The 26168-nt window shown below is 42.4% G+C and overlaps 1 protein-coding gene across 5 annotated transcripts in view; it reads left to right on the top strand.

Annotated features, from left to right (window-relative positions):
• PAPOLA (poly(A) polymerase alpha) overlaps positions 1–9882 on the top strand; it is a 57391-nt gene extending 47509 nt beyond the window's left edge. For 3 of the 5 annotated variants that reach the window (XM_082843884.1, XM_082843883.1, XM_082843882.1), the window contains exons 20-22: positions 3649–3711; positions 5586–5660; positions 7760–9882. In XM_082843884.1, coding sequence (XP_082700010.1) covers positions 3649–3711; positions 5586–5660; positions 7760–7855 — 234 coding nt within the window. In that variant the 3' untranslated portion in view covers positions 7856–9882. The remainder of the gene's footprint in view (positions 1–3648; positions 3712–5585; positions 5661–7759) is intronic. The other 2 variants (XM_082843885.1, XM_082843886.1) reach the window with 2 other exon arrangements.
• Positions 9883–26168: the final 16286 nt, after the last annotated feature.

Here is a 26168-nt window from a genome sequence, read left to right as displayed (position 1 = left end):
CAATTCTTTGGTGGCCCCTTTGGACACAGTTTTCTGCTTCTTTGATCCAGGTGGAGTTTTGGAGCCTCTACACTGTACTTGATATTACGGGGTCACTGAATATGAGAGGTTCTCAGGGAATTCTTATTGAATGACTGACCATAAGCTGCGAAGTCAGATTAGTTTTGGTACCTTGAATGATTGTGTCCTCCAGCCCTTCAGGAAATTTTCTAACAATACTTCCACTTTTTATAGTGGCTGGTTTACCTTGTCAAAGTCTCAGATAGTTTTAGGAAAACCATTAAAAGTGTACACTGATTTTGATGTTTGTGTTAAAATAGAAGTAGCCTTATAACACACTTTCATTGTTCCCTGGAGTCACTCTCATTGTGTTTTTCTATTAATTAAACTTTCACCATTGTCCAAGAGATGATAGCCCAAAAAACACCAATTTTGTTGTGATTTTTGGTTGATAATTTTTTATTTAGGAATTTGTGCATTACATGAAGGTTTCTTTAGAATGGTGGAAAAAACTAGGTATCTTATGCAGTGTTTTGATTTTTAATAGTGAAAGATTATTGTCTTTATAAGTATTACTCCTAGCTTATTCTGAATCCTTTTGTTTTAGATTTTTGGAAACAGTCACTGTTAACTACACATGAATAATTTAATGAATTTTGTCACTCTGATGATGCTAAATGCAAATGAAAAATGGGCATAGTATATCATATCTTACACCATGTATTCTGAAATACATTTGTCTCTGTAATTATCTCTTAAGGCAGTGATTTTCAACCTCAGTTGTACATCAGAATTAGTTTTTCAGGGTTTGTTGTTTTGTTTTTCTTTTGTTTTTGTTTTTGCTTTTTGTTTTTTGCGGTATGCGGGCCTCTCACTGTTGTGGCCTCTCCCGTTGCGGAGCACAGGCTCCGGACGCGCAGGCCCAGCGGCCGTGGCTCACGGGCCCAGCCGCTCCGCGGCATGTGGGATCTTCCCTGACCGGGGCACGAACCCGTGTCCCCTGCATTGGCAGGCGGATTCTCAACCACTCCGCCACCAGGGAAGCCCTTGTTTTTGTTTTATAAAATACAGATTTTAGGGCCTCCTCCAGATACACTGAATCAGACTCTCCAGGCCTAGTAATCTTTTATTAAAAGCCCCCATTCTACATGATTGTGTTGTACAGCAACCTAAGAATGTAGTTTTGGTGTAATGCCACTTTCTGTTTATTGATATTTGTTGGGAGTTGTCAGAGCATTTCAGAATTCACGTTTCTTTTTGCCTTAGTAAGGTATATGTAAGCATAACTCTAGATACGTGTCATTCTGTTTCCTTAATGTTAATGGCTTCATTCCTTACCCTGTGAGAGTTCCAAAATATATATCAGTACAATGCTTATAATTTCGTTAGCACTTACCTTGGTAGAAAACACTCATGTGTCATGTCTAGTTTAGAGAGGCAATAGGAATATAGGATTTTTTAACTTAGTACAGAAAAATTTAAATATACACAAGAGAATCATTTCATGTACCCATGTACCCATCATGCAATTTCAGGTATAGTGAATTCAGCCACTATACCCTTAATTATTTTTCCTTTCCATTTTCCCTGTACTTGCATTATTTAGATGCAAAATCCAGACTTCAGTCATATCATTTCCTTAGTATTTTTAAAATCGTGTATCTAAAAGATAATAATTACAAAGAGAAAAGAATAAACAAAGTAAACCCACCTAAAAAAGTGAACAATTCATTAATATCAAATATCTAGTCAGGGCTCAAATGTCCCTGATTATGTCATTGCTTTTTTTTTTTAATAGTTTTTATTTGTTCAAATCTGTAAGTAAATTAAGATCCTTGATTCATGTTTCTTAAGTATCTTTAAAAATATAGGTTCATCACTCCCTGCCCCCTGCCCCCAGCAATCTTCTGTGCTATGTATTTTCTCACAGTTTGAGTCCTGCTTATGGCAGCTCCATGGAGTTGACTAACAAAAATAGCATTTCAAGATATGTAAGGGATCTTAGGACTTTAGGTTATCTCATAGACTAATCTCCTTTCCCAGAAGAACTGGAGGTTCAATAGCTTTCTTGTTTACAAAGCTAATTAAAGTCAGAGCCAGGATTAGAACCCAGGCCTAAATCTCATGGTGCTAAAGTTGAAGAAGATTATTACAAATATTCTGATTTTGAAGGTCTCCTAGTGGGTCGTTCATTCTCCGTTAATGAGTATTTGGTATTAGAAATTCTAGTAAACCAGAAAGAAACACTGGTCCTACTCAATTAATAATATACTAACATGTATACAGATAGGAGAGTTTCAGGTATTGTCAAGTACTTTAGTTCTACTTAATTTTTATCACATACTAAAGCTTTTCAAATACATATAGATGGTAGAAATGTAAAATAAAAATAGCAAAAAAGTTTGCCTTGTCACCTGAATTATATGGCTAAATGATGTTATATGTATATATATATATATTTAAAGTTATGGAATATTTCAAACATGTACAAAATTGTAATGAACAAGTTATATTTACATCACTTAGCTTTAATGGTTAACAACTCAAGGCCAGTCTTCTTTCATCTGTAAATCTACTCCCTTTCCCATTGTTATGAAGCAAATCCCAGGCATGTCATTTCAACCATAAATATTTCAAAAACACATCTATAGTATATTATCACCATATATATTTGTGTGTGATATATATATCGGTACATATACTGATCGGTGTATGTATACACCGATCAGTATATGTACCGATATTAATAATGATTCCATAGTGTCACATATCCAGTCGGTATTGAAATTTGCCCAGTTGTAACTTACGTTAGTATTTTTTAAGTTTGTATGTTTGCAGGATACAAATAAAGTTCTTATGGGAATTCGTTGATATTGGTGTTAAATCTTTTCTACTCTGTAGGTTAGCCGTGGTTTCTATGTCTTGTTTTAAAGCCACATTTAAAATTAAATTTTAGTTCTACCTAGTAAAGAGAGCAGAGAAATTAGTGCCGAAATTGTTTTTCTTAAGAAAGTGATGTTTATTGCAAGTCACTGCAGGAATGGGAAAGTATAACCATTTTTGGTTTCCCATTTTCCCTCTTTACCAAAAAAATATGTTGTTTGTTTTAAATAGCATTATAATAAATCAAAAAAATAAGACCTGAGGAGAACATTTTTCAGACCTCCTTCAGGATGTTAATAAGACATACTAAGCCAGGGGATTCTGTGGTTAAGTTTAGGAAAGTTAAAAGATTCTTTCTAGAACTTCTCAGAACCTTTTATGTGCTAATGTGTGTGAATCTCCCAGAAAGGGGGTGATAGTATTCCAAGTTCCTAAGTTGTTTGATTAAGGAACTCTTTTTTTTCTCTTCCTTACAAAAAATATTTTATGAACTTAGTGGTTTGGGGAATATACTTCAGGTGGTGATGATCAACAATAACAGTTTTCCTCGTGTTCTTTTTTAAAATTTTGGTAGAAACTGAAGCCAAATTGGTTAAAATGAAAAAAAAAATTTAAGTGAACCAGTAACCTATTTTAAGGACATACTTGATCGATCTTACAGGTTAATTATTTTTATACTTTAAAAAATTTTATAAATTAAAGCATTGATTGGCAAATAATCTAAATTTTCATTTTAGAGAATAAAGCTTTTTTTTTTAAAAACAGGATGAAACAAGTGAAGATGCTAACTGTCTTGCTTTGAGTGGACATGATAAAACAGAAACAAAGGTATACTAATTTAGCCTTGGAATACATACACAATTAAGAGTACAGAGATGTGATAGATATGTCTATAATATTGCACTGTATTTCGTTCTATAGGTTTTAGGTTTTCAGTATTGTTTTTAGAGAAGTGTTTGTCCCTTTTTAGTGTTAATTTGTAGCACTGAAATTTAATTCCTCAAGTGTATGAGGTCCTACTAGATGCGGGCTTATCTGGTGGATACCAAATGGAATAGAGTGATGAGTGAGATGTTCCTGTTTTCAATGGAACTTATATTTAAGTAGAGAAGATAAGGGGTAGAAGTGGTTAATTACGTTATCAGAGAAAAAGTAATTGAGGATGGTGGGGGTGGTGAGAGGCAAGACTGCAGAATTAGTAAAGGCTTCATAGAAGGAAAACATAGGATTTGGGGTAGTCCTTGAAGGATACAGAGGATTTGGGGTAGGACAGGATGAGAAGTTCATCTCACTATTGGGGTAAGAGTGTGGTATGTTTAGAGAACCAGTTTTTGGCACACAGTTCTGGCTAGAAGCTGTGGCGCAAGGGGCTTGAATCAAGGTAAATGGGGTAGGAAAGATTGGTTTAGCCAACGTATTAGACTTTGAACGTCATTTTTTCAGAAACTGAAATGTACTGAAGACTTCTAACTTTTTTGTCCTTGTTGTAGAAAAACTGGAAATCTTCCTCCTTTCCCCAAATTATCCTGATTTCCATGATAGATATTTTAGCAAGTATTCTTTTGGTGTCTTTATAGATTTTGTGTGTGCATATATATACCAGTGCGTTTTGCTTTCAAATCTTTATTCACTCTGTAAACCAAGAAAAATTGTTCATGCTATTGAATAATCGACAAATATTACTAATAGCTGCATGGAATGCTGTCTTAAGGCTGTTACCATATTTTATTCAACCAGTTCCCTATTGTTAGCAGTTGTTTCTGTTAAAAAAGGAAGTTGCCCTTTTCTACTGTAATGTTGGCTGTAGCTAAATACCTGCCATCCATTTATGTTTATTTTATTAGGATAAATTAATGAAAGAGGAATTACTGGGACAAATAGATGCTTTTAAAACTTAGTATGTATTGCTAAGTTGTGCTTCAGAGAGACTGCAGTCTTCCATTTCTAGTACACTGTTTACCCTTTTCAATTTCATAGGAGAAATTTGGTATTTCATTGTATTATTATTATATAGTTTTATAGAAATTCAAATTTTTGTATGTTTATTTTCATTTGTGTGTGTGTGTATATGTATTATTTTTGGGCACTGCTTTAAAAAAGGTTAGAGCAGTGGAATGACAACAGTTCACCCTGTATTTTCTGATGATTCTTAGAGTAGAATCAGTGCATTGGTTATTGAGAAGGGCAAGAGAAACCAAAAGGAAGGAGGAATGTTTTAGAGACATTTTCTACTTTTAATTAAAGGCCTGGGAGCTGTTTTTGTGCTTCTGGGTAGTTTTATTTAATAATACTGAATGAGTTTTATTTTTTTTCACATAGCTAAAGCTGAGCTTGGGTTTATATTCTGTTAATTATTGTCTGGGCAACGTTTTATAATATGCATGTACGTGTCTTTAATTAGTGCTTGTTTACAATGTCCAAGTTGGAGTTGGTTGGAAAAGTCATGAGATATTTTGACCATGCCTTATAAGGTTTAAGTAGGCAGATAGACATTTATGTGTATCTGAAATGGTTAAGTAACCTACAAGGCTTTTTTTGATGATTAACCCTTTGATGATGATAGATGATTTTGTAATGTAGTCACATCTTTCTCTTGATCCCTCCTGTCTTCCAATTTGTCTTTTTTATTAGCCACCAAACCCAGTTATGTTCTTTTATCCTTTTTTAAGTCTCTTTCCTCCCCCGTCCTCTTTGTCTCACAGGAACAACTTGATACAGAGACAAGTACAACTCAATCAGAAACCATTCAGACAGCGGCTTCCCTGTTGGCCTCTCAGGTACTAAGTGCAAAAAGCAAGGAGAATTTTATAAATGTTGTTAAGATTAGTGTTGTATAATGAATTAAAATGAGCATATCCAGAAGTTGAATAAAGTTATCTTTGTGAAAGTAATTGCCAGCCTGCAGATGTATTTATTGTATTCAGAGGTAGAGCGGTGGATATGATGGAACCGTTCTTCCGCACTGTCAGGATGCTAACTCCTCCCCTTACATGCTGTTTGATATTGCAGATCATTTAAATTGTCACTGCACAATGTGTAGTCTTCACGTAGAGGTTTTGTTCATAGGTCAGAGAGTGAAATTTAAGTTAGAACTTAAAACCATTCTTCATGGGTTTTTAAAAACATACCTTTTAATTTTCAAAATGTGCTTCTGCCTCACTTTTCACCTCCGATTTTCAATTATTAATTTAGTGTAATCCATAGTTCTTTAAAATTATTTTTTCATTTGTCCTAGAAATTCTACTTGTGACAGTCCCTTGCATACAGTAGGCATCTGGACTCTTTTCATTGATTTGTGAACCTTCATTTTGTTTGTGAAATAATTGTTTTCTTCTTGAATCCTTTCAAATTAAATACACTCCAAAGTCTAGGTCAAACTCTGACATAAAGGAAATATTTTCTTTAAGTAGACATTAGACTGGTTACAAAATAACTGAGATGACAACTGCCGCCCAGTGATGCTGCTGAACTGATGATACAGTGATGCTGTGCTGCTTTGTGGTTCAGAGTTATTTTAATGTGATCATTTTACAACATGTTTTTGCTGGCTGTTAACATTCATAGTCCCTAGTGATATAAATATTATGACTACTTTCTGAAATGTCTTTTATTTTCATAGCCTTTACCAAATAAAAATTTTGTGGGGTGGAGTAACTCCCAACAACATTAGGAAGTGTTGTGCTTAATACTGATACATGGACAAACTTGTTTGTCAAACTTAAGTTCTGTGGTTATAATTGCATGCCTTTTGGTTTGCCACATTAATCTCTAGGGAACTGTTTTCATAGTTTGTCTTATTGACTTCATCACTATCATGATTCGTACCCGTGGGTGTTTGCCTTTTAGATATTTTTATAAGGAATTAGAATTTTCTTTCTAATGAAAAGATCCCTAGAGCCATTGAGAGAAAAATCACCCAGTTATATAATATAAAAGGAATGATTATATTGATTTTAAAAGTTTTTAAAAAATACATCCCTATATTTGGTGATATAAGGGTCATATTTATTTCTGGGGAGGTGATTATAATATTGTGACTGTGTCTAACAGTGAATCCTTGTTTTGAGATAAACTTGAAATATTTACAAATGAAATGATAGGATCTCTGGGATTTGCTTCAGAATAATCTGGGAGTGAAGGTGTGAGGACTGTGGATTGGCTTTGATTTGACAGTTGATGAAGTTGGATAATGAATACATAGATGTTCGTTATATAATGCTCTTATTTTTGTGTATGTTTGGAATTTTCCATAATAAAACACTTAAAAATGCCATCTCTATGTTTTTGGATGTTAAAGAAGGCTTTGTGATTTAATTGTTTTTAACATAATAAAACCTCCCTAAACTTTGAATAATCAAATTATTGCTCAGTTGTATAGATTTAATTTTTAATTTACAGGGTCAGAAAATAATACATTCCCTACTGTTAACTGCTACTGCTGCTCCTGTGTGTAAGGTGAACTTTAAGTATTCTCCCACATGGGGGTGCTCCGATGCCAGTTAATATTACAGCTGTTAGTGTTATTACAAGTAAACGTAACTTAACATGAACTTAATAAGTATATTATAGGTGGTTGTTGGAGGAGTGTGTTTATTAAAGCTGTATTTGAAATTAGTTTTTGTATATTGCTAAAATATTACTAAAATATTGCTACTTACTTGAAAATTTCTACAAGTGTTAGAACAAACAATTTCATAGTAATAGGCATGTTTATTTACACTCCATTTTGAAAACATTTTGGAGTGTTTTTCTTTAAATTTTTAATAGTTATGTTAAGGTCCTATCTATTTCTTAGGAAGTAAAGCAGTGGGAAGTAGATCTCATTGTTAAGTTATAGTACTTTGAACAATGTTGTGTTCTTTGCTTTTATTCTCAGAAAACATCCAGTACAGACCTTTCTGATATCCCTGCTCTCCCTGCAAATCCTATTCCTGTTATCAAGAATTCAATAAAACTGAGATTGAATCGGTAAAAACAACCTCAGGGGTCCATAAACAATATCTGCCAACTCAACCTGTTGTCTTCAAATGCTAAGAAAGGAGAATGGAGGGTACAAGACTAGACACGGCTGAAAATGGATTTAGGTTTTTTTTGTGACCTCCCTTACTGGGCTAATCAGCACTTGATCGGAAGTCCAGGTTAGTATGTGAAGCCAGGAGTACTATTATTATTGTGTTAGCAACAGTTACATTAACTATTTCAAAAAATTACTGCCTTTAAAAAAAAAAAAAACCTCAAGCTATATTTGTATTCATAATTGACATCTGGACTGGGTTTATGTTTGCTGCATTGTTTGGAAAATTTGCAATACAAACTGGCATAAGAATTCCTTATTGTGATGATGCACTTTTATGTATTTTTTTTTATTAGAAAGTAGAACTAATTTTAGATTTTCAGCTTGATGGATTTTCACTTTTTCCTGAAGAATTTCCTTTACCATTAGTCTTCAAATTGGATGCCACTGTGCAGTGGTGTACTGTTATGCTTCAGAGAAAGGATAAGAGTACATCTATGAGGTAGCTGTAACCTTTAAAAATGAAATGTCGACTCTAGGGTATATATTTGACATTGAAAGAATAATTAGGAGATACTTCGTTTTGATGGGGGTCATGATTAAGAAATGCTATATTGGTTTTATTTATAGAATTGTTTAGAGTGCATACAAATCAGCGATCAGCCAACGAATATTTTTCTTTGAGCTTGTTAAAGCTCCGTATTCTTTTGCCTTCAGTATCTTGTCTTTGAAACAAAGGTTTCGCTCCCTCCCCATTCTTTTTCTTTTCCCCTTTCTGCTTGTATGCATAAGGTAGGACTTCTTTCATAAAAAACAAAATGCCAGTATTTTCTTAAGCCATGGTGTGAAACCAGTGACCCTGTGGCCACATGGCACAGAACACTAAATTTTGGTCCCATGGCTGAAATTTTAGGGTGACTAAAAATAATGCCTGTGAAACATGATATCTATCTTGGACGGCCATTTGATCTCTAAATATGAGGAATTTTGTACACTCCACAGAACTCCTGACCATAGTAAAGTTGATTTTCAATTTTAAACATGTGGGCAAAAAGGCATTTTCTCCAAGAATTTTAAACAAATTTTTATTTTTAAATGGTTGACCAAAATTTGTCAGTAAATTTTACATGTAGAAACATTTAAAAATCATTTCTAGCAAGCACTTGACATCTAGTCAGCTCTCTACTCCTTTTTTCGTTTTGTTTTATCCTATCAATAAATAATTCCACATAATTAAGCAGCAGAGCATTCATCTTTACAGGATATGAGGGATGCCAGATGTTGATAAGCTTAGTTATTCTTTCTTAATCTGGACAAAGCAAACCTAACAGATTTTTCTGATGAGCATGTTTTATGAATCCTCCATTGTGCTCCATTCTATCACACGTGCATTTTTCATGTTAAACTGCAATTACTTAAACTCTTCCCCTATCCTTCTAAATTAATTTTCCGAAGTTGGAGTGTAGTCTTTTCCCCCTTAGGCTATGCATTAATTGAGGCTTTCTTTTCACCATACTTTGTAATGTCTAGTATACAGTATTTCTACTTCCCACATCTTTGCTCTGCACAGTCACCTTGCCCTTCCTCCTACCACCTAAGAAGAAAAGATGGTCAGACTAACAGGTGAAGTCTACAAGGTGTCTGTGTGTTCTGTGTAGCTTCAGAGTTAGATTGAAATTGCCAGGCACAGATTTAGTCTTGTCATTTTGTTTACACATTGGGGAAAAAGAATTCAGTTTATTAAATGTTTCATGTAACTGAACCCAAGTTTTGCCAAGCTGGGAACTTGGACCTTTTCTGTGTAGTGACTTTTTAATTCTAGTTTTCATAACTTGGAGATCAGACTGTTGCTTTCGCATGATGTACGTAGTGTCTCATGACTGGAGTTTGCTTTGTTTTATAGTATCTGTACTCCTTGTATTTTTCAAGAGCTATTTTGTAAACAGATGATGTATTTCTCCATTGAAAACACAATAAAAAAAAAAAAACAGCACAATCCCACAGTTGGCTGGTTTCTTTTGACTGTTTTTGGTTTTTTCAGTGATATTATTATTTCTACTTGTAAGTTATAGCTCTAAGTGAAGATTTGCGAAAGAATTTACTTTGGTTACATTTAGAAAAGATCTATATCTGGTTAATTGTGCCGTTAGCAGCAGCCTAGTGTTAATTGATATCTCACATAATCAGGTATTTGTTTTTCATATAATTGATCATTAGGGAGGAAAACATGAATGTAGTACTTAATAATTAACTTGTAACTGACCCACTCTTCAAAATATTTATTCTGTTTATATAGACACTGTATCTTTTCTTTGTATTTATTCCATGCATGTAGACAGTGTGCTGTTGATATGCTTCCTTTTCAGAGCTGGTGGTTTTCAAAGCAGTTGGTGCTTTATCTCCAATGTCAGCAGGTGGCACTGTTGTTTTTCAGTGAATTTAGGATCCTCTGTTTCTCATTTTACTAAACGCAAATCAGATTCTACATTTCTTAAACCCTTAAATGGTCAACATACTTAACTGTGGGTTAGCAGGGTTAGGAATGAACTGCTCTGTATGCATGTGATGGCCAGCTTTTGAGTATGGTTATCTTAAATGCTTTGAATGGAGGGATGGACCTCCTTATGTTAGGTTATTTCAAGGGACATGCAATTGTGCATATTTTCTTTCCTGAAATTCCAAATTCTAATACCTTTAGTATATGTAAAAATATATGACAGCAATGCAGAATAACCTTTTATTAAAATAACACTTAACTTTTGGGACTATTTAGTAAGAGGGAAAATATTGTAAAAATTACCCTCGATGCCATTGTTAACACCTACAGGATAGAGCTTGCCATACTTCCTCTACTTTGACAGACACCTAAACATGGGGATGAATATCACAGCTTTCTGAGTTCTATCACCCACATAGACTTTTGGCATTTCATGGTTCTTGCTGAATTAGTAAAATGATAATTGAAAGTTGTGTTTTGTGGCTTTGGGTATATTCTGGAATAAAGTTTGTATTTTTCTAATTAACACCTCTTTTTTTCTCCACACAGAAAATGTTTTAGAGCTCTGCGTAGTATTAATTCTGGCTGCACTCAAGGTGGCGATAAATGATCAGCAGCTCCAAATAGTAATTGATATATGAAAGGATAAATCATTAACACACACAAACTCGTAGACCAAGCCCTGAAAATATTAACTGTTAGTGCACTTCAGTGCATTCAAACAAAAAGATAAACTGTTTACCTAAAATGGCATTGAACAATCCTTCGGTTATACTTTTGCCTATTTTAATTCTAATAAAAGAATAGTACAAGGAAAGTTAGTTACCTTTTAGCCTGAATTGTATGTTTTGCTTTTTTAAAAAAATTCTCCACTCTGTTTCTTTTCTGTTAGCTTTTCTTCAAACCAAACTCACAAATGGATGCTGTCTCAGTGCAGACCTGAACTTGGCAAGTGAAATACTAAGCGTGTTCTATAATAAACATGACCTTCAGTCATATAGAGAGAAGTGGTCTGTTTAATTCTGTGTGATATGTTTCTCATTTGTAGAATCAGTTTATTCATCCTTTCTCCGTACTCATCAGTTTAAAAATTCTTGTGACATTTTATATAGCTTTATTGGCGCCAAGAAAGATGGCATCAATATTTCTGAGCCATGTATTTTGGAAGTGATCGTATGTACTTAATTCTAGAAGTGATTTCATATACTTGGGAAGTCATTTAAATTTCTGCTTTTCTTCCTTAGAGACATGCTTTTGTCTTAATGTTCTGGGAACATCATTGCAGCTGATCAAACCATACACATATTTGTTGAAAAGGATTGAACTTTAAGTGCATTGTTCCTTTCCTCACCGCCTCCCAATTCACAGGACTTTCCTTGAAAGGGTAGAATTGAGGCTGTACTCAAGTTTACATTTCAGAAAGCTCACATTGTTTCGTGAAGGGTTGTGACTGTAATTGTACTTTATTCTCCAGTTATCACCTTTTTAAATACTTCACATTTTCAGATAGCTAAACATCATATCTACAAAGGGCATAGTATTGTTTAGGGTTTATAGAGTTTAACCACCTGATATTTAAAATGTTAATGTTGAAAATATTCTTACTTTAACATAATGTAAATAAGACACTTTTTTCCTGTTTTGGGTTATCTTTAAATTTCACTAGTAGGTGAAATGAAGAACAGAACAGTCTCTGTGTGTGCTCCAATCAAAGCTTTATAGTTTTTGCTATGATATTTCTAAGGTAAAGGATAATGCCTTTAATCAAAAATAGTCTCCTCCTTGCCACCCAGCTTAGAGATTTTGTTTAAGTGTTGTTTTTGTTTTTTAGTGGGGAGAATGGATTTATGCTAAACCCTCCACAGTCCATCTTATGGGTTCCAGCATTGACCAGGGAAAGCCTAAGGGTGTGTTGGTTTTGTTTCACATTGTAGAATAAACTGAGGTCTAGAAGCCCCAGAGCTGATTGACCCTGGCCTTCAACTTAACACTACCACTTTGATCATAGCAGGTCCTTTTCCACCTGAGCACAGACATCACAGCCCTCAGATAGTTTACCTAAGACGCACTACAGCAAAATGCATTATTTAGAACAGTGTAAATTCAGTTGTATAGTATCAGAATCTTGAAAAACATAAAAATTTGTTTTACTTATAGATACGGAATATTTTTCAAACAATCACATCAATAGATTGAAATACAAAACAGATTAAAGGGAAACCCATTAAAGGTAAATTCTGCCCTATGGTGGGTTTAAGTCTTGGGCTGAGTGTAATGTAATTAACAGTTGCAATGATAAAGTATCACTCTAAGTACCGTGCATCTCAGTATTTGGAACTATCTAGACAGTATACTCAGTTTTTACTTCACTTGGATGTTTTAAATTTCATATTAGTCATGTGATTATGACCCAATTAAAAAAAATATTTAAGTCCCTTACAAATTCTTTGCAAGCTTTTTAGAAGCATTTCCTTTCATTATTTTGTAAGATGCTATTTTTTGACCAACAGATTTCAATCCGAAAATATGTATTTTGAATAATTCAAAATTTCAGTTTTATGGGTTTCAGGTCATTGCAGACATTTATCTCAGCCTTGTATGTTTTCTAATGTCATATAGTCCTTAAAGATATTTTCAGGGGATATGATACATTTTATGGAAATGCAAAATAATACAGTCATCTCTGGAGAGTAAAATGATCTTGTTCTACTGCTGTGCCCCTCTCCAGTCGCCACGCACACACACGTGTGAATATTTGGGTTCTTTTCAGATTTTAGGCGTAAGAAAGTGGGTAGATGTGTTTTAGTATAAGAATGTAAAATGTCCCAGCCTTGTGCTTGTTCCTCGTGGAGGCTGTCTCTCCCTCGGCAGAACAGCCCCTACACGCTTTCACACTGTGTGGGACCTGGCGCTGTGCGCTTTCCAGAAGTCTGGCATGAAAATTGCTCCTTGTTTGCGTTTTCTGACTGCAGCGGAGCTGTTAATAAAGAGATTGATGATAAAGTTGTGGAAAGGAGACAGTTGGGCAGAACTGCTCCCCGTGAGTGACAGAGGGCACGATCTGCCTTCACAGTCGAGAAAGCCGCCCCCAGCAGAGAGCCGGCCATGCCTGGACCCTGTGCCAGGACTGTTAGAAGGAGCGCTAGTGTACTGCTAGGCCGCTACAGCTCTGTAATTTAAGCTTGGTCTCTCACATTGCCATTTTTTATCTAGTTTGTGGAATGCTCAGGACAAATACATTTGCGAGTATGACACATTTCCCAACTGTAAAATAATTATTTTTGCACATTCTTAAAAGCACTCATAATTCATTCTGATTTGGTTTAGTAAAGTTAAGTTTTATTTAGAAAATATTACAGTTCTTATAGAAAGCCTAAGTTGAGCGGTCTCCTTAGAGTCTTACGGGAGTCAAGTCTGACGGCCTCGAGAATAAGCATTGGCTGCAGTAAGTACTGGTCACGGGGTGTTACGTACGTATCATGGTCATAATGATTATCATTGTATATATTTTTCATCTATCACTGCTAGTAAGCTTGGGTGACTGGCATTCGGTTAAGCTGTTCGCTGTTTTGTGTGGTCTCCCTGATAGTCCACAAGAATTTCTGGCACTCTCTAATAAACACTGCTTTAAAGATAGAGATTCTGCCTATGATTGTTTTAAACCATTCTAGGTTACATGTATTCTACTTTATTTTTCTTGAATATGAGACTGTCTTGGACAGCTTTCTCTTTTAAGGAAACTACTGTATTATTGTGGCCTTTGTCTTGTTAAATAAATGACCCAAATGTGGACACTTTAGTTTCTTAACAATGAAAATTTTTGAAAAAGTTAATTTTGCAAGTATGGTCTTTGCCTCTGCAAACATGGTTGGATTGGAAGTATGTGTATGTGTATCTATCATAAGGCTTAAAATTTTTAAAAAACATGTTCATAAAATCTCAAAATTAGAAGGAACCTAATGAGACATCTAGTTCATCGTATCTGTGACAGGCTTATCCATTTCTGTTGATGGAGGAGTCCATATTTCATCATCTCCATTGCTGGGCAGTATTTAAAATTTTAGATTGGGCTCATAGTGATTTCCTTGATCTGCAGTCATCTTACCGTTGCCTTTAGAAGCAGATTCTGACCAATCTGTACTTCCTTTAACATGAGACTTTCACCCTGAACACTCACTGGCCTTAAAGTTTTGACAGTTTTAGTTCTTCGTTGGGTTATAGCCGAAATGGTCTCTGGCAGTTTGAGCTTTGATCCAAGGTAGGACTTAGGGAATCTTAACACTGGAAAGAGGTTGAATATTTGAGATTCTGTTAAAGTTTAAACTTTGTGTCAGATCAACCTGAGGCTGGATTTTTTTTGTAAATTATTATTTCAGCCAATTACTGTCACCAGTTAACAAAAAGCCCAGGCCTTCAGGAAGTACTAATCCTATCCTGTCCACCAGAGCCTGGTGACCCTGTGCAAGTTGTTTAAAGCTTTCCTTTCAGTTTCTGAGTAAAACATGACTCTTTATGTCTTTTATTTCTTTTTGGAATTCAATGTGGATTAACAGGTAAATAACACGTTTAGAGAATCACAGATTTTTAAGTGTTTTGTTAAACCTAATTTGGATTTGTTAGAGAGCAGGCACAAAGGCCAGTTGTAGTCGGCAAAGGAATATCTGGAAAACCACCGCTCCTAATTCCCAGAGTTGTTTTCCTGATGTGAAATTTGGGCAGGACCAAGGTAGGGAGAAAAAAGTTGAGTCAGGTAAAGCCCTTTTTCTTTTCTTCTTTTAGATTTTTGTGGGGTGGGGGCAGATTGGCCTCTTCATCGGAAGACTTTCCTCTGCCTTAGTGCCAAGAGCGATGCAGCACACAGCTTCAGAGGACACAGAGCATGCCTGCCTGCTCCTGGCTGAGGGTTCAGACACAGCAAATGGACCTGGGAAAAATTTCTGACAGTGAATGGTGTCAAAGCCGTAGGTCTAATTGTTAGAGCAAACTATGAGGTTGTTCCTGACATAGCTAATGGCGCCACCGTTTACAGATGAGGAGAACAGGCTTAGTCTGTGAAACACCTTGCCCGCGGTCAGTCAGTTGGGATTCCAACCTGCTTTATTCTAAGGACTTAATCCTGAAACATGACCTCGTGTTTTCCCACTCGACAATGTTGCTTTTTAGTGTATTTCTTTGGGTATCATTAGGGAAGGCCAGGATTATTAGCTCTTTTTTTGCATAAGCTTCTAGTTTCAGAACAGCGCAAATGCATTTCTGCTATTTGGATGCCCCTGCAGCTGGCCTACTGAAGGTGAGAGGGATGGAAATCTGCAAAGACAGGTGATGCAAAGACAGGCTGCAGTGGGAGATGAACCTCAAAGACTCTAGAGGAAATGAATGTGTGTTTATTAGTGCTGGGGAGGATCAGGCTCTTGCTAGTTTGGGTGAACTGATCTATATTCACACCCAATTCTCTTAACAATTGGTTTGTCTTAAATTAGGATTTTTTAAAAAAAATGTTAACTTTCCATATTAAGATGATTTCTTATAAATATTTTTCTTTTTTAGCCAATTAAGACAGAATAGTACCTGCAAGAAGTGCTAAAAATTTTTAAACTGCTTCAGAGTAGAATAAAAACATCAACAGTGACCTTAGAGCTTGCTCAGGAGGTGCTGTAACTGTTGTATCATGTCTGAAGATACTCATTTGATAAGTTGTTATTAAAAACATAAAAATAAGGCAGATGTGCCCTTAGAGGAATTAAATTAAAACCATACTTAATGTTAAAAAAAAGAGGTAAAAACACAAATTGGTATCTGAAAACATTTTTTGTAGGGAAGGCTTTGTCCATTATATTGTATATAAAATGCCATGACTGTCATTCGTTATCTACAATGTGGATTGTGGGTGAATATGTCATTTGGCAAATTCGTTATTAGGTGAATTGAGTTTAGGCACATTTTATGCTACCTAGAATTGGTTGATTTTTTTCTGGTTATAATAGGAATACATATTCACTGTAATACTTGAAAAATGCAAAAAACTATAAAGAAGAAAATAAAAATTATCCATAATCCTGCCTCTTAAAGTTAGTTTTTAAGATCTCTTCATATATGTTGTCTCTCGTGCCCTTTTTGTTTTTTTTTAACACGATACTAGCTAAGCAGTTTTATGTCATAAGCATTTTCCGTACAAATTGTCATGGCTGTTGAGTAGGTGTAGTGAAGAACCCAAGAATACCTTGTGTCCTAATGAACCACCCTTTGGAGTGTGGCCTTGGAGAAACGTGGTGGTGTCTGGACCCAGGAGGGGTAGATGAGAGGGGGAACAGGCTGTGTGGTGGTCAAAGACTTACTGAAATTCTTTTTTTTTTAAATAAATTTATGTATGTATGTATGTATGTATGTATGTATGTATGTATGTTTGGCCGCGTTGGGTCTTCATTGCTGCGTGCAGACTTTCTCTAGTCGCGGCGAGCGGGGGCTACTCTGTTGCGGTGCGTGGGCTTCTCATTGCGGTGTCTTCTCTTGTGGAGCACGGGCTCTAGGCGCGTGGGCTCAGTAGTTGTGGCTCGTGGGTTCTAGAGCACAGGCTCAGTAGTTGTGGTGCACGAGCTTAGTTGCTCCGCGGCATGTGGGGTCTTCCCAGACCAGGGCTGGAACCCATGTCCCCTGCATTGGCAGGCGGACTTAACCACTGCACCACCAGGGAAGTCCTCCCTGAAATTCTTAGGGAGAGGATAGAATTCTGGTGGTTCGCTGTGATGATTGGCTTTATGTTGAAATGAACACCCCATCAGATGGTTAGAACAAACAAGTTCAGAAAGTCTTAATTTAGCCAGGTCTTTCCACCCGATTCTACCCCCCTCTTATTTTTATGGTGCAGTAGTGTAATTCTGATGGATACAGTTGTGCCTCAGAATGTTCATTCACTTAACCAGCGGTCACTGATCCTACCCTGCTGGGTGCTGTCGCAGTGAGAGCGAATCAGGCAAGCAGGGCCCAGGAGCTGAGACTGAGTGTTAGCATTGTGCTGGGCACTTGGTGTCACCACCCTTAGCAGCAGTGACAGCTCTATGTGGTAGTTAACAAGCAGTGGAGTCAGTAATGGGTTGAACCTGTCTGTTTCCAAAGCCCAGTCCCTTTCTGTTTTGAGACACTGGCTCATTCATTCAGCAGTTGTGTAGAGGCCCTGGGTGTCCACGGTCAGCGCAACTGGCAATAGCCGCTGTCCTTAGGAAAGCTTATAGTTCACAGGGAGTAAGGATGGCCCACAAAACAGACGAATTACAGACCACTAGAAGGCTCTGAAGAAAAAGAACCCAGTGCTTCCAAAAGGGCAGGAGCTCTCTTTTATAGCAGACAGGCTTCCAGTGAGGCAGGTGCACGGTGAGAGGGGGCAGCACTTCTCTGAAGCAACAAGGAGTTTGGTGACTTCAGTGGAGCAGGAAGGTGGCAGAGTTTTGTGAAGTAGGATGCACAGGAGCTGGGGCTGAGAGAGAAGTGCCCAGATGTGTCACGGTGTGATAACAGGGCCAGAAGGGGTTGGCGGGGGCAGGGGACAGCGTTCCAGGCGGAGGCACTGACGGGAAGGCACGGCGGGGTTTGTGTGTGGCGTGGCTGGGAAGCAGTCATGGTAGGGTAACCAGAAAGAGATGTCGCACCTGTGTTGTGAACGTGACCATGACGTGGCCCAAGCTCTTGGTGGGTTACAGTGGGGATGGGCGGGGCGGGGGTGGTGGTGCGTGGAGCACAAACTGAATGCAAAAGGCGGGGTTCAGCCCCTCTCGACCTTGCATCAGACCCTGCTTCCAGGCACTCGCTCTGTGCTTGTGTTGCGCTTAGGGTCAGCGGGAGGCCAGGAGAAACCGTCCTTTGCCAGTGCCCAGCCCGCACTGGGACATCTCGGACCCTCTCGCTGTCCTGCCCTTGCCCTTGCTCCTCAGTTCGTTCCAGATCCAGGTTGGAGCCCTTCATCTCGCTCTTGTTCACCCATAGTCTGTGACAACTACTTAGTACTCTCAGGTTTCCCCTGCCCTCTCTTCCTCCCTGATCTGGGGGTTTGGGGACAGACCACCCTGCCCTGTAAGATGGAATAACACCAACCTTTTTGAGTGCCAGGCTTGCAGTAGGTGCTCTGTCGACCCCACCTCATATGATCCTTCCAACCCCACGAAGGAGATATTCCAAATCCCGTGGTCCTGACTGAAAACGTGGTTCATTCCGTGCGCTGGGGCTCAGCACGGAGCCATGGCACCTGCAGCTGGACACTGGTTCGTTCCATGCGCTGGGTCACCCCCTCCAGCGCGGCCATCCTGCCCCTTGCCTTGGCCACTTGGTTACGACACCCAGGTCTGTGCTAGTGGCACTTTTCTCATGGCTGCTGTGGTCCCTGAAGCAAGTTCACGGGGCTTGAGGTACGTCACTGAGGCCAGCCGAGGCCGTGAGCAGTGTGCCCTTTTCCTTGCGACACTTGTGTGGGTGCCGTGACGGGACCTAGGAAGACAGCGGCCCACGTCTCTGCAGGGTCCTCCCCCAGAAAGCCTTTTAGTCCCTGACATCCGTCACTGTGGGGGCTCAGCTTTGCTAAGCCGAATATCTGTGAGTCTTCATTAAGGCTGGAAATGGCTCTGCGTATGTTCGTTGATAACGCAGCCGCCCCTACTTGCCTTCACTGCCACCTCCCAGTCACAGCCCACGGCCGGGTGCGGCCCGGGCTCGCTGCTTCCCCCGCTTCCTGCTGCACTGCCGGCTGCCCTCAGGACTCCAGCGCCCATCCACCCAGCAGTCAGCGGTCAAGGCTGGATCGCTCTCAGTGCCCCCAGGTCGTGGAGGGGAGGTGGGAGGCATTGCTACCACCACTGACGGGAGATGCTACAGTTTGACCAAAGGGCACTCCAGTCCCAAGGCACCTCGTGACCCAAGTGGGAGACACTGGTGAAGACAGCCCAACAGGATTTGGGGCAGTGCCGTCCTGACGCAGCTGTCTGTCTGCTGCTACTAATTGCAGCCTCCACTGAAGGCTGGAGGGGAGGGTAGTAGCCAGCAATAAACATCTCTCAGCTGGGAAGGGAAATCTGAGGGTTGGGGGCGCCGAGGGGGAGGCACGGAGAGGAGAAATGAGGACAGATCTTTGGGGACCTTTGCTAGAAAGAGGCCAGGGGCGTGTGGCCCGAGGTGTGACACACACCTCACGGCCCCTGCTGCTTGACCCCTGGACAGCCTCGCCCTGAACCTTGGTTCCAAAACCCAAGCCACTCCGCAGCACAGCTTGAGGCCCTGACCCGCATCTCTGACTGGGGACCTGAGGACCTGGGTGTGTGAGCAGCTCCCCAGGGGTCTGTGAGGCTTTTCTGGAGCAGCCCGGCCTGGCACACCCAGCGGTGCAGGACCACAGCTACCCACTTGCTCCTCGGTGGGAGAGGCCGTGAGCCAGATGTGAGGAGGGCATTGACTGTGCAGCAGGCTGGGGCATCACTCTGTCAGCACTTCCCAAGCCCCAGGTGCTGGCGCGAGCTCTGGGTGGGTCAGATGTAGGCGGTAGAGCAGGCCCCCTCCTGACCGGCCACTCTCCATGCCCTTTGGGCTTGGCTGGCTTTCACTCCTGCAGGTTGTGGCTTAGATATCACCTTCTCCGAGAAGTCTTTGGATCCCTCAGGCTGGGTTAGACCCCTCCACTCCTGAAGCAATCTGTGACTCCGTCTCTTAGCATCTGCCTTATTCCTTTTCACCCCTCCTGGGAGCTGAGCTCTTTGAAAGCTGGGGCCGTGTCTTGATACACACCTAGAGCCACAGCCCACGACATGTGGTAGATGCTTGCCAGTATAAGTTCAGGGAATGAAGGATTGACCAATTCCTGCTCCGAGGAGCTCTGATGTCCCGGGGGTGGCGTGAGGGAGCGTGCACCAGCTAACATTTATTAAGACTTGATGTAGCAGGTGCTGTGCTAAATGTCCTACATGGATGATCTCATTGAATCAACAATCCTTTAAGCAGATAAATATTATGGTTCCCATTTTATAGCTGATGAAACTGAGGCCCAGAGCAGTTACCTGCTTGTCCAGGGTCCCACAGCTTCTAGATGATGGAGCCAATCGCTATGACGGGAATGTTTAGGGCGATGGATTGGAGGACAGGGGCCCCTGACTGTGTACCAGGTTCTGTTTGGCACTCTCTGCATCTCTCACTCAGTTCTCAAAACAGCCCTGTGGGAGTAGTGTTGTTGCCTGGAACCTAAGAATTCAGAGAGACTCAGTGACTTGTTCAAGGGCACCAGCCAGAAAGCAGTCACGTGGGAGTTCAGACCCTCTGACCAGCCCTAAGCAGACAGACACTGAAGAGAGGACCCTGATGGCCAAGGGGGTTCCTCAAGGCAGGAGCTCTTTCTGCCTGTGGTCTCTCCCCCTTACTGGGAAGAGACTCTGACATGACAAATCTTGTCGTCATTTACTGAATAAACCATGACGGGGAGCCCAGCTAATGGGGATGTGGGTTGGAACTAGAAGGTCCTTATAGATCTCAGGGGTCACTGTCAAACCCTTTCCTTGGATTAGGACTAATTGCTGGTTACCCAAAGTCTTCCAGGTCATCACCTCCCTGGCTGTGGCAGGTCTTGCAGAGTAAAATGACAGGGGCTAAGCAGATTCCTGAGAATGGCCAGAGAAAATGTGGCATAGCTCTGGACCAGTGCTGGTAAAGGAACTCAAGCTGTAACTTAAGTGATTTCCAAAAACCCCAATCTTGGCTTATGAGTCATTGTAGTAAAAAAATGAATATGATATCACTGCCCCAATTCCCATTTCTTTAAATGGATGCTAAGAGCATTCAAGAGAGAGCAAGGCCAGATTCCCATTCAGCCTTAACTGTCTGTCCTTCTGAGGAGCACGGGCTGATTTTAGAGTAATCCCTGCGATCATCACAAAAGGAGTTGGCATAAAAAAAGGGAAGGCTCAGGAAGGAGGGCAGGCGATCTAGGCTACCAGTGAAAGCCTATTTATCTGGTCGTCTGGCTAGCTGACACTGTTCCTCTGGAACTCAGCCCTAAATCTCTGAACCAAGCAGTGCGCAGAAAAGGCTTCCGAGCTCTGGGAAGAACGTCACACACCCATCACCGGGGCTGCGCCCTGCCTCTTCAGGTGCCTAGCAAGGCTCTTCGTGGCTACCTTGCGGATCATTCGTGGGTACGAATTTGTGGACATGCTTGTGTATCTGTTTTCACAGCTCGAACCAGATTATCCTAGATGCCTTTAACTTCAGCAGGCTTCATGTATCCCCGGTTAAATGTCACCTACCTGATCCCCTGTACTCCTCACAAAGAGCTTGTGAAGTAGGCCCTGTTAACTGCATTTTACAGATCAGGAAACTAGTTCAGATAAGAGGTGTCCAGCTTGTAAGATGCCTAAGTCTGGCATAGACACCTGCTTTGCTCATCGATTTGCTAATTGTGCCGGGGGAGGGAAGGAAGGCTGCCTTTTAGCCTCAGTTGACTTTTTTTTTTTAACTTCTTTATTGGAGTATAATTGCTTTACAATGGTGTGTTAGTTTCTGCTTTATAACAAAGTGAATCAGTTATACGTACACATATGTCCCCATATCTCTTCCCTCTTGCGTCTCTTTCCCCCCCACCCTCCCTATCCCACCCCTCTTGGTGGTCACAAAGCAGCGACTTTTTAAGAAATGCACACTTTGAACCATTGGGGCTGCGTCTTTTCTTAGTGTTTTGAGGGACATACCTTTATCTTACCTTATTCCTCTCCCATTCAACTCCTTGAGATCGAGAAGGTATGACAATGAAAGACAAGGTTTTACTTTTGGAAAACATTTCAGTTCTACCGGATCAACCCAATATACACTGAAAAATGTCAAGTCACGAGACCGTGCCTGACTTAATCTTTCTTGTAAATACATATATAAATGCTGACAGGTATGGAGTTAAGGAAGGATTCCTGGAAGGTGTGCAATTTGAATCTGACTTTGAAGATTAACACCACAGATAATTAATATTTCATCAAGAAATCCAAACTGAGACGCATTCTCTCCCTCCCTCTATACAGACTGGTGAGATTTTTACATTTCTCCCAGAAAACCCTAAAGAAGGGGTTTGGGGAAGGGGAGTCAAGAGTGGGCTCAGAGTGAAGTGAAAAAAACATACAAGTTGGAGGATACGTTCGAACCGCACCCTCTGATGCGATGCCGACCCAGGGGACTCCTGCGAGCAGGCTGGTGGTCCATAGATCGTCCGTGTGTACCTCTTACGACGTTTTCCGAGGCCGCAGACAGCCCCATACTTTAAGTTCTTATTACAGTTTGCTTTTTCTTGTTTGCTAAGTGTTCTGCATAGGAGCTGGGCTTTTTATTCTCAACAGTATGTACGCATCTTGAAGGCAAGGATCATACCTTCAGCTCTTTCTTTCTCCGCACAGTGCGTAGCAGAATATTAGCATGGCCTGGAGAGGACTGACCTTCGAAGCATCTCCTGGATCTTCTTTGTCTATATGAACAAAAATTAAACACAACAGTATTTGCATATTAACCAAAAAAAGAAAAATCACAATTGGCTGTGTGTCTCTCAGAAAATTATTTCTTCTCTCTGGGCCTCAATTTTTCCATCAATAAAATGAGGCCAATTGACAGGGGGTTCCTGGAGGTGCTTCCAGCTCCAAGCTCCTTTGGGTTCTAAGTCTCCAGTTTGATCAAGAATGTTTTTCCCCCCTGAAATCTGTGATTTGACAAAGACTTGGTCTCTCCTGCCGTTCCAGTGGCCTCTGACCCTCCTGGCTCTAGCCTGCCAGCCTGACCCCCCCTGGCATGCCCCACCCACCTCTCTTTGTTTGCTGGCTCTGCAAGAGAAGCCCAGCCCCTCCTGGCTTCTCAGGGAGAGTCCTGATGAATACAGATACTGCCTTTTTTGCATATTAGCACTGGTGCCAGTCTGAACCCAGCTGTGTGCAACGTAAGGTGAAATATAGATTCCCTGGCCCGGCCTCGGCTTCTCCACGCGGCTAATGGAAAGCTTTCCGAGTGGGCCCACATTGCATATGCATAAGCTCTCCTTTGGCTAGGGGCTGGGCGGAGTGTGATTTCACTCTCTGTTCCACTGTGTGTCTTTGTGCTTCCTTGGGTTTCCTTCAAGATGAGCAGGCCATCTGGGCTAAACAGCTATTTGAAGTGGCTTGACTGGGGTCTTGAGATCTCTGGGACTTGAGTCTTGAACTGGGACCCACCCTCCTGCCCACCCACTCAGCATGGCAGCAAGAGCCTTTATTTGTCAGCAGCAACCTGAGGGAACCGAGGATCCCCTTCACCTCCTGCAGGATAAAGATCAAGCTCCTTTCCTGGCATTGGAGGCCCTACCCCGGCTGCTCCCAGGCTCCCTGTCACCCCCGCCCTCCATCCTCCAGACTTACCTGCCAGCTCCGAACCGGGCCAGGCCTCTCTTGCCTTGGAGCCTTTGCACTGGCTGTTTCTTCTGCCCTCTCCCTGGCACTCCTGCAGGGCCCGGGGCAGAGAGGAGGATGCAGAGTCCATCCAGTCTGTGTTTCCAGAGCCCAGTGGTCTACCTCTGGCACACACCTGCACTTGGGACTCATATCTGTCCCCGCTGGCCGCTGGGCCCTCCTTGGCCCCGGCCCAGAGCCTGCACACAGTACAGAAGGCCCAGGGCTGATGCCCTTTTAACCTCCTTTATCAAAAATGCAGTTTGAAAACCTTGCTGATTTTTGCCACAGAAGTATTTTGCAGAGACCAAGACTGGGAAGAAAAGCCAATCTGAGGGGGTTGTTTCGGTACCTTTAATGGGAAGCAGCTACATGGAGAGAGTGCCGGTTGTTGCAGGGCTGGCACTGTAGGCTCCTGGAGAGGAAGGCCCTCAGATCCCGCTGCGGGAATGGGGAGGAAGTTGGGCTGCCTGTCTGCCCGGCCGGCTTGGTCACGTGACCGACGGGGTGCGCGTGGTGGGTGGCCACCCTCCCCTCCCTGCCCTTCTCGTGCCCCTGCCAGCTCTCTCCTAGGCGCCCTCTCCCTCCTGTCACTCCTCAATTCGGGTAGCCAGAAGGGACAGCAGAGGGGCTCAATGGAGTTTATATAGCCTCCCCTGTATATATTTAGAGATAAGTTCATTTAGGGATTAGGGGCTGCTTCTCGTCTTTGCATCATTAGGCATACCACATCTGCTACTGCGCTAGCAATCAGCAGAACACTGAGCAGAGTTATAAAGAAATCTTCTTGTCGGTTCATCTTCATTCCCACCTCCCTGAGCCCTGGCTCTCAGACTTCTGTGAACTTGCTACCGGGAGGAAGTAGGCCTGATGCTGTTGAAACCAGCCTCAGGACCCGGCACTGAATTCAGAGAAGAGCTCAGCTTTGACCTGCTGCCCTCACACCGTGTGCGCGCGCGCGTGTGTGTGTGTGTGTGTGTGTGTGTGTGTGTGTGCGCGCGCGCGCGCGCATGCGGGTGTGAGGGTGGACTGTGGCGGAGAGGGGACCCTCTATGGAAAAGTTGAGTTGCACTTCCCCATGATGGCCATGCCAGGAAGGGGCCCGTGGCAGTCCTGGGTGACCGTGAGCAAGCTGCTTCCCTCTGTGGTCCTGTCTCCTGATCTGTAAAATGAGGGCATTGGACTTGGTCGTCTCCGTCGCTGAGTGGGGTCCGGGAGGACCAGGGAGCGGGTGAGGAAGCGCTGCACAGCCCCGCCTCCTCCCAGTAAGGACCCCTGGGCTCGTCTGGCCCAAGCTGGTGGCCGGAGGGCTGCTCCATGGGGCCCTGGTCGGGGCAGAGCAGCCCAGCCAGGTCCTTGATCCTGGAGGCTCCCAGCTGCAGACCGGGGGCAGCAGGTGGGGCCCCCGCCTCCCTGGATCCTTCATCGGGCCCAGAGGGCTGAGTCGCCTGGCCCCCTCCCTGGGGATCCCTGGCCACCCTGGCCCCTTTGGCCCCAGGTGGGCGATGCGGTGGAGCCCGGAGGCCCAGCCTCTCCCGGGCGGCTGTCCCGCGGCGTGACATGTGGCGGGTTAAACTGCAGGTGTCACTGTTAGCCCTGAAATGGGGGCTCGGCTCGCGGGCCCCAGGCCGGCCCACAAAGGAACCTGCCCTCTCCGGCCAGCGGGCTCGGCCCAGAACCGCGCGGCGCCCATCCTCCCCCGCCGCCCTGTCCCCGGCCGCGCCCCTGGGTGGAGCGGAGACAGGACCGATGATCCCGCACAGTCCGGGCCCCGCGGAGGCGCCGCGCTCACACGGCGAGCCCACGGCTCCGAGCGCCCGCAGTGAGGGGGAAGGCGCAAAGCTCGGTGTTCCTGGGCCCAGCCCTTGACCTCGGCCGACATCGCAGGAAGGAGGGGGGCGCGGCGGGGGTACGCCGAGGACCAGCCGGGACGCTGATTCGAGAGTGGGTGCCGGGCGGGACCAGCGCTCGGTCCGCGGGAGGCCGCACGCTGCCGCGTCCATGCGGTCGGCGCGGATGGTCGGGGTCGCCTCGGGGGTCGCAGCCACGCGACCGGCGCGGACGGGGCCGGGGTCGCCTTGGAGGCCAAGCGCCTTTCCCTTCGCCGAGGAAGCAGCAAGGGAGGAGAGACCCAGAGAGCGACGGGGTGTTCAGGCTGGCTCCTTGTGCCCAAGCGGTGGCATCCGCCCCCTGTCAGATACTGCCAACAAGTTAATGGATCTGGATGAAAAAGACCCCCTTTTAAAAGTCCGGTTTTCAAAACAACCCGCTGGGTGCTGTTTTTCCAGGGACTTTTAACTCAGAAACCACAGCGCCCTGGGCATCCTGTCCTGCACTGGCTGTGAAATACCGGCCACCA

This window comes from Leucopleurus acutus, assembly GCF_964270905.1.
Source record: "Leucopleurus acutus genome assembly, chromosome: 1".
NCBI classification, from domain to species: Eukaryota; Metazoa; Chordata; class Mammalia; order Artiodactyla; family Delphinidae; genus Leucopleurus; species Leucopleurus acutus.
The sequence above is the reverse complement of the archived record's forward strand: the minus strand, read 5'-3'. Positions and strand labels throughout refer to the sequence as shown.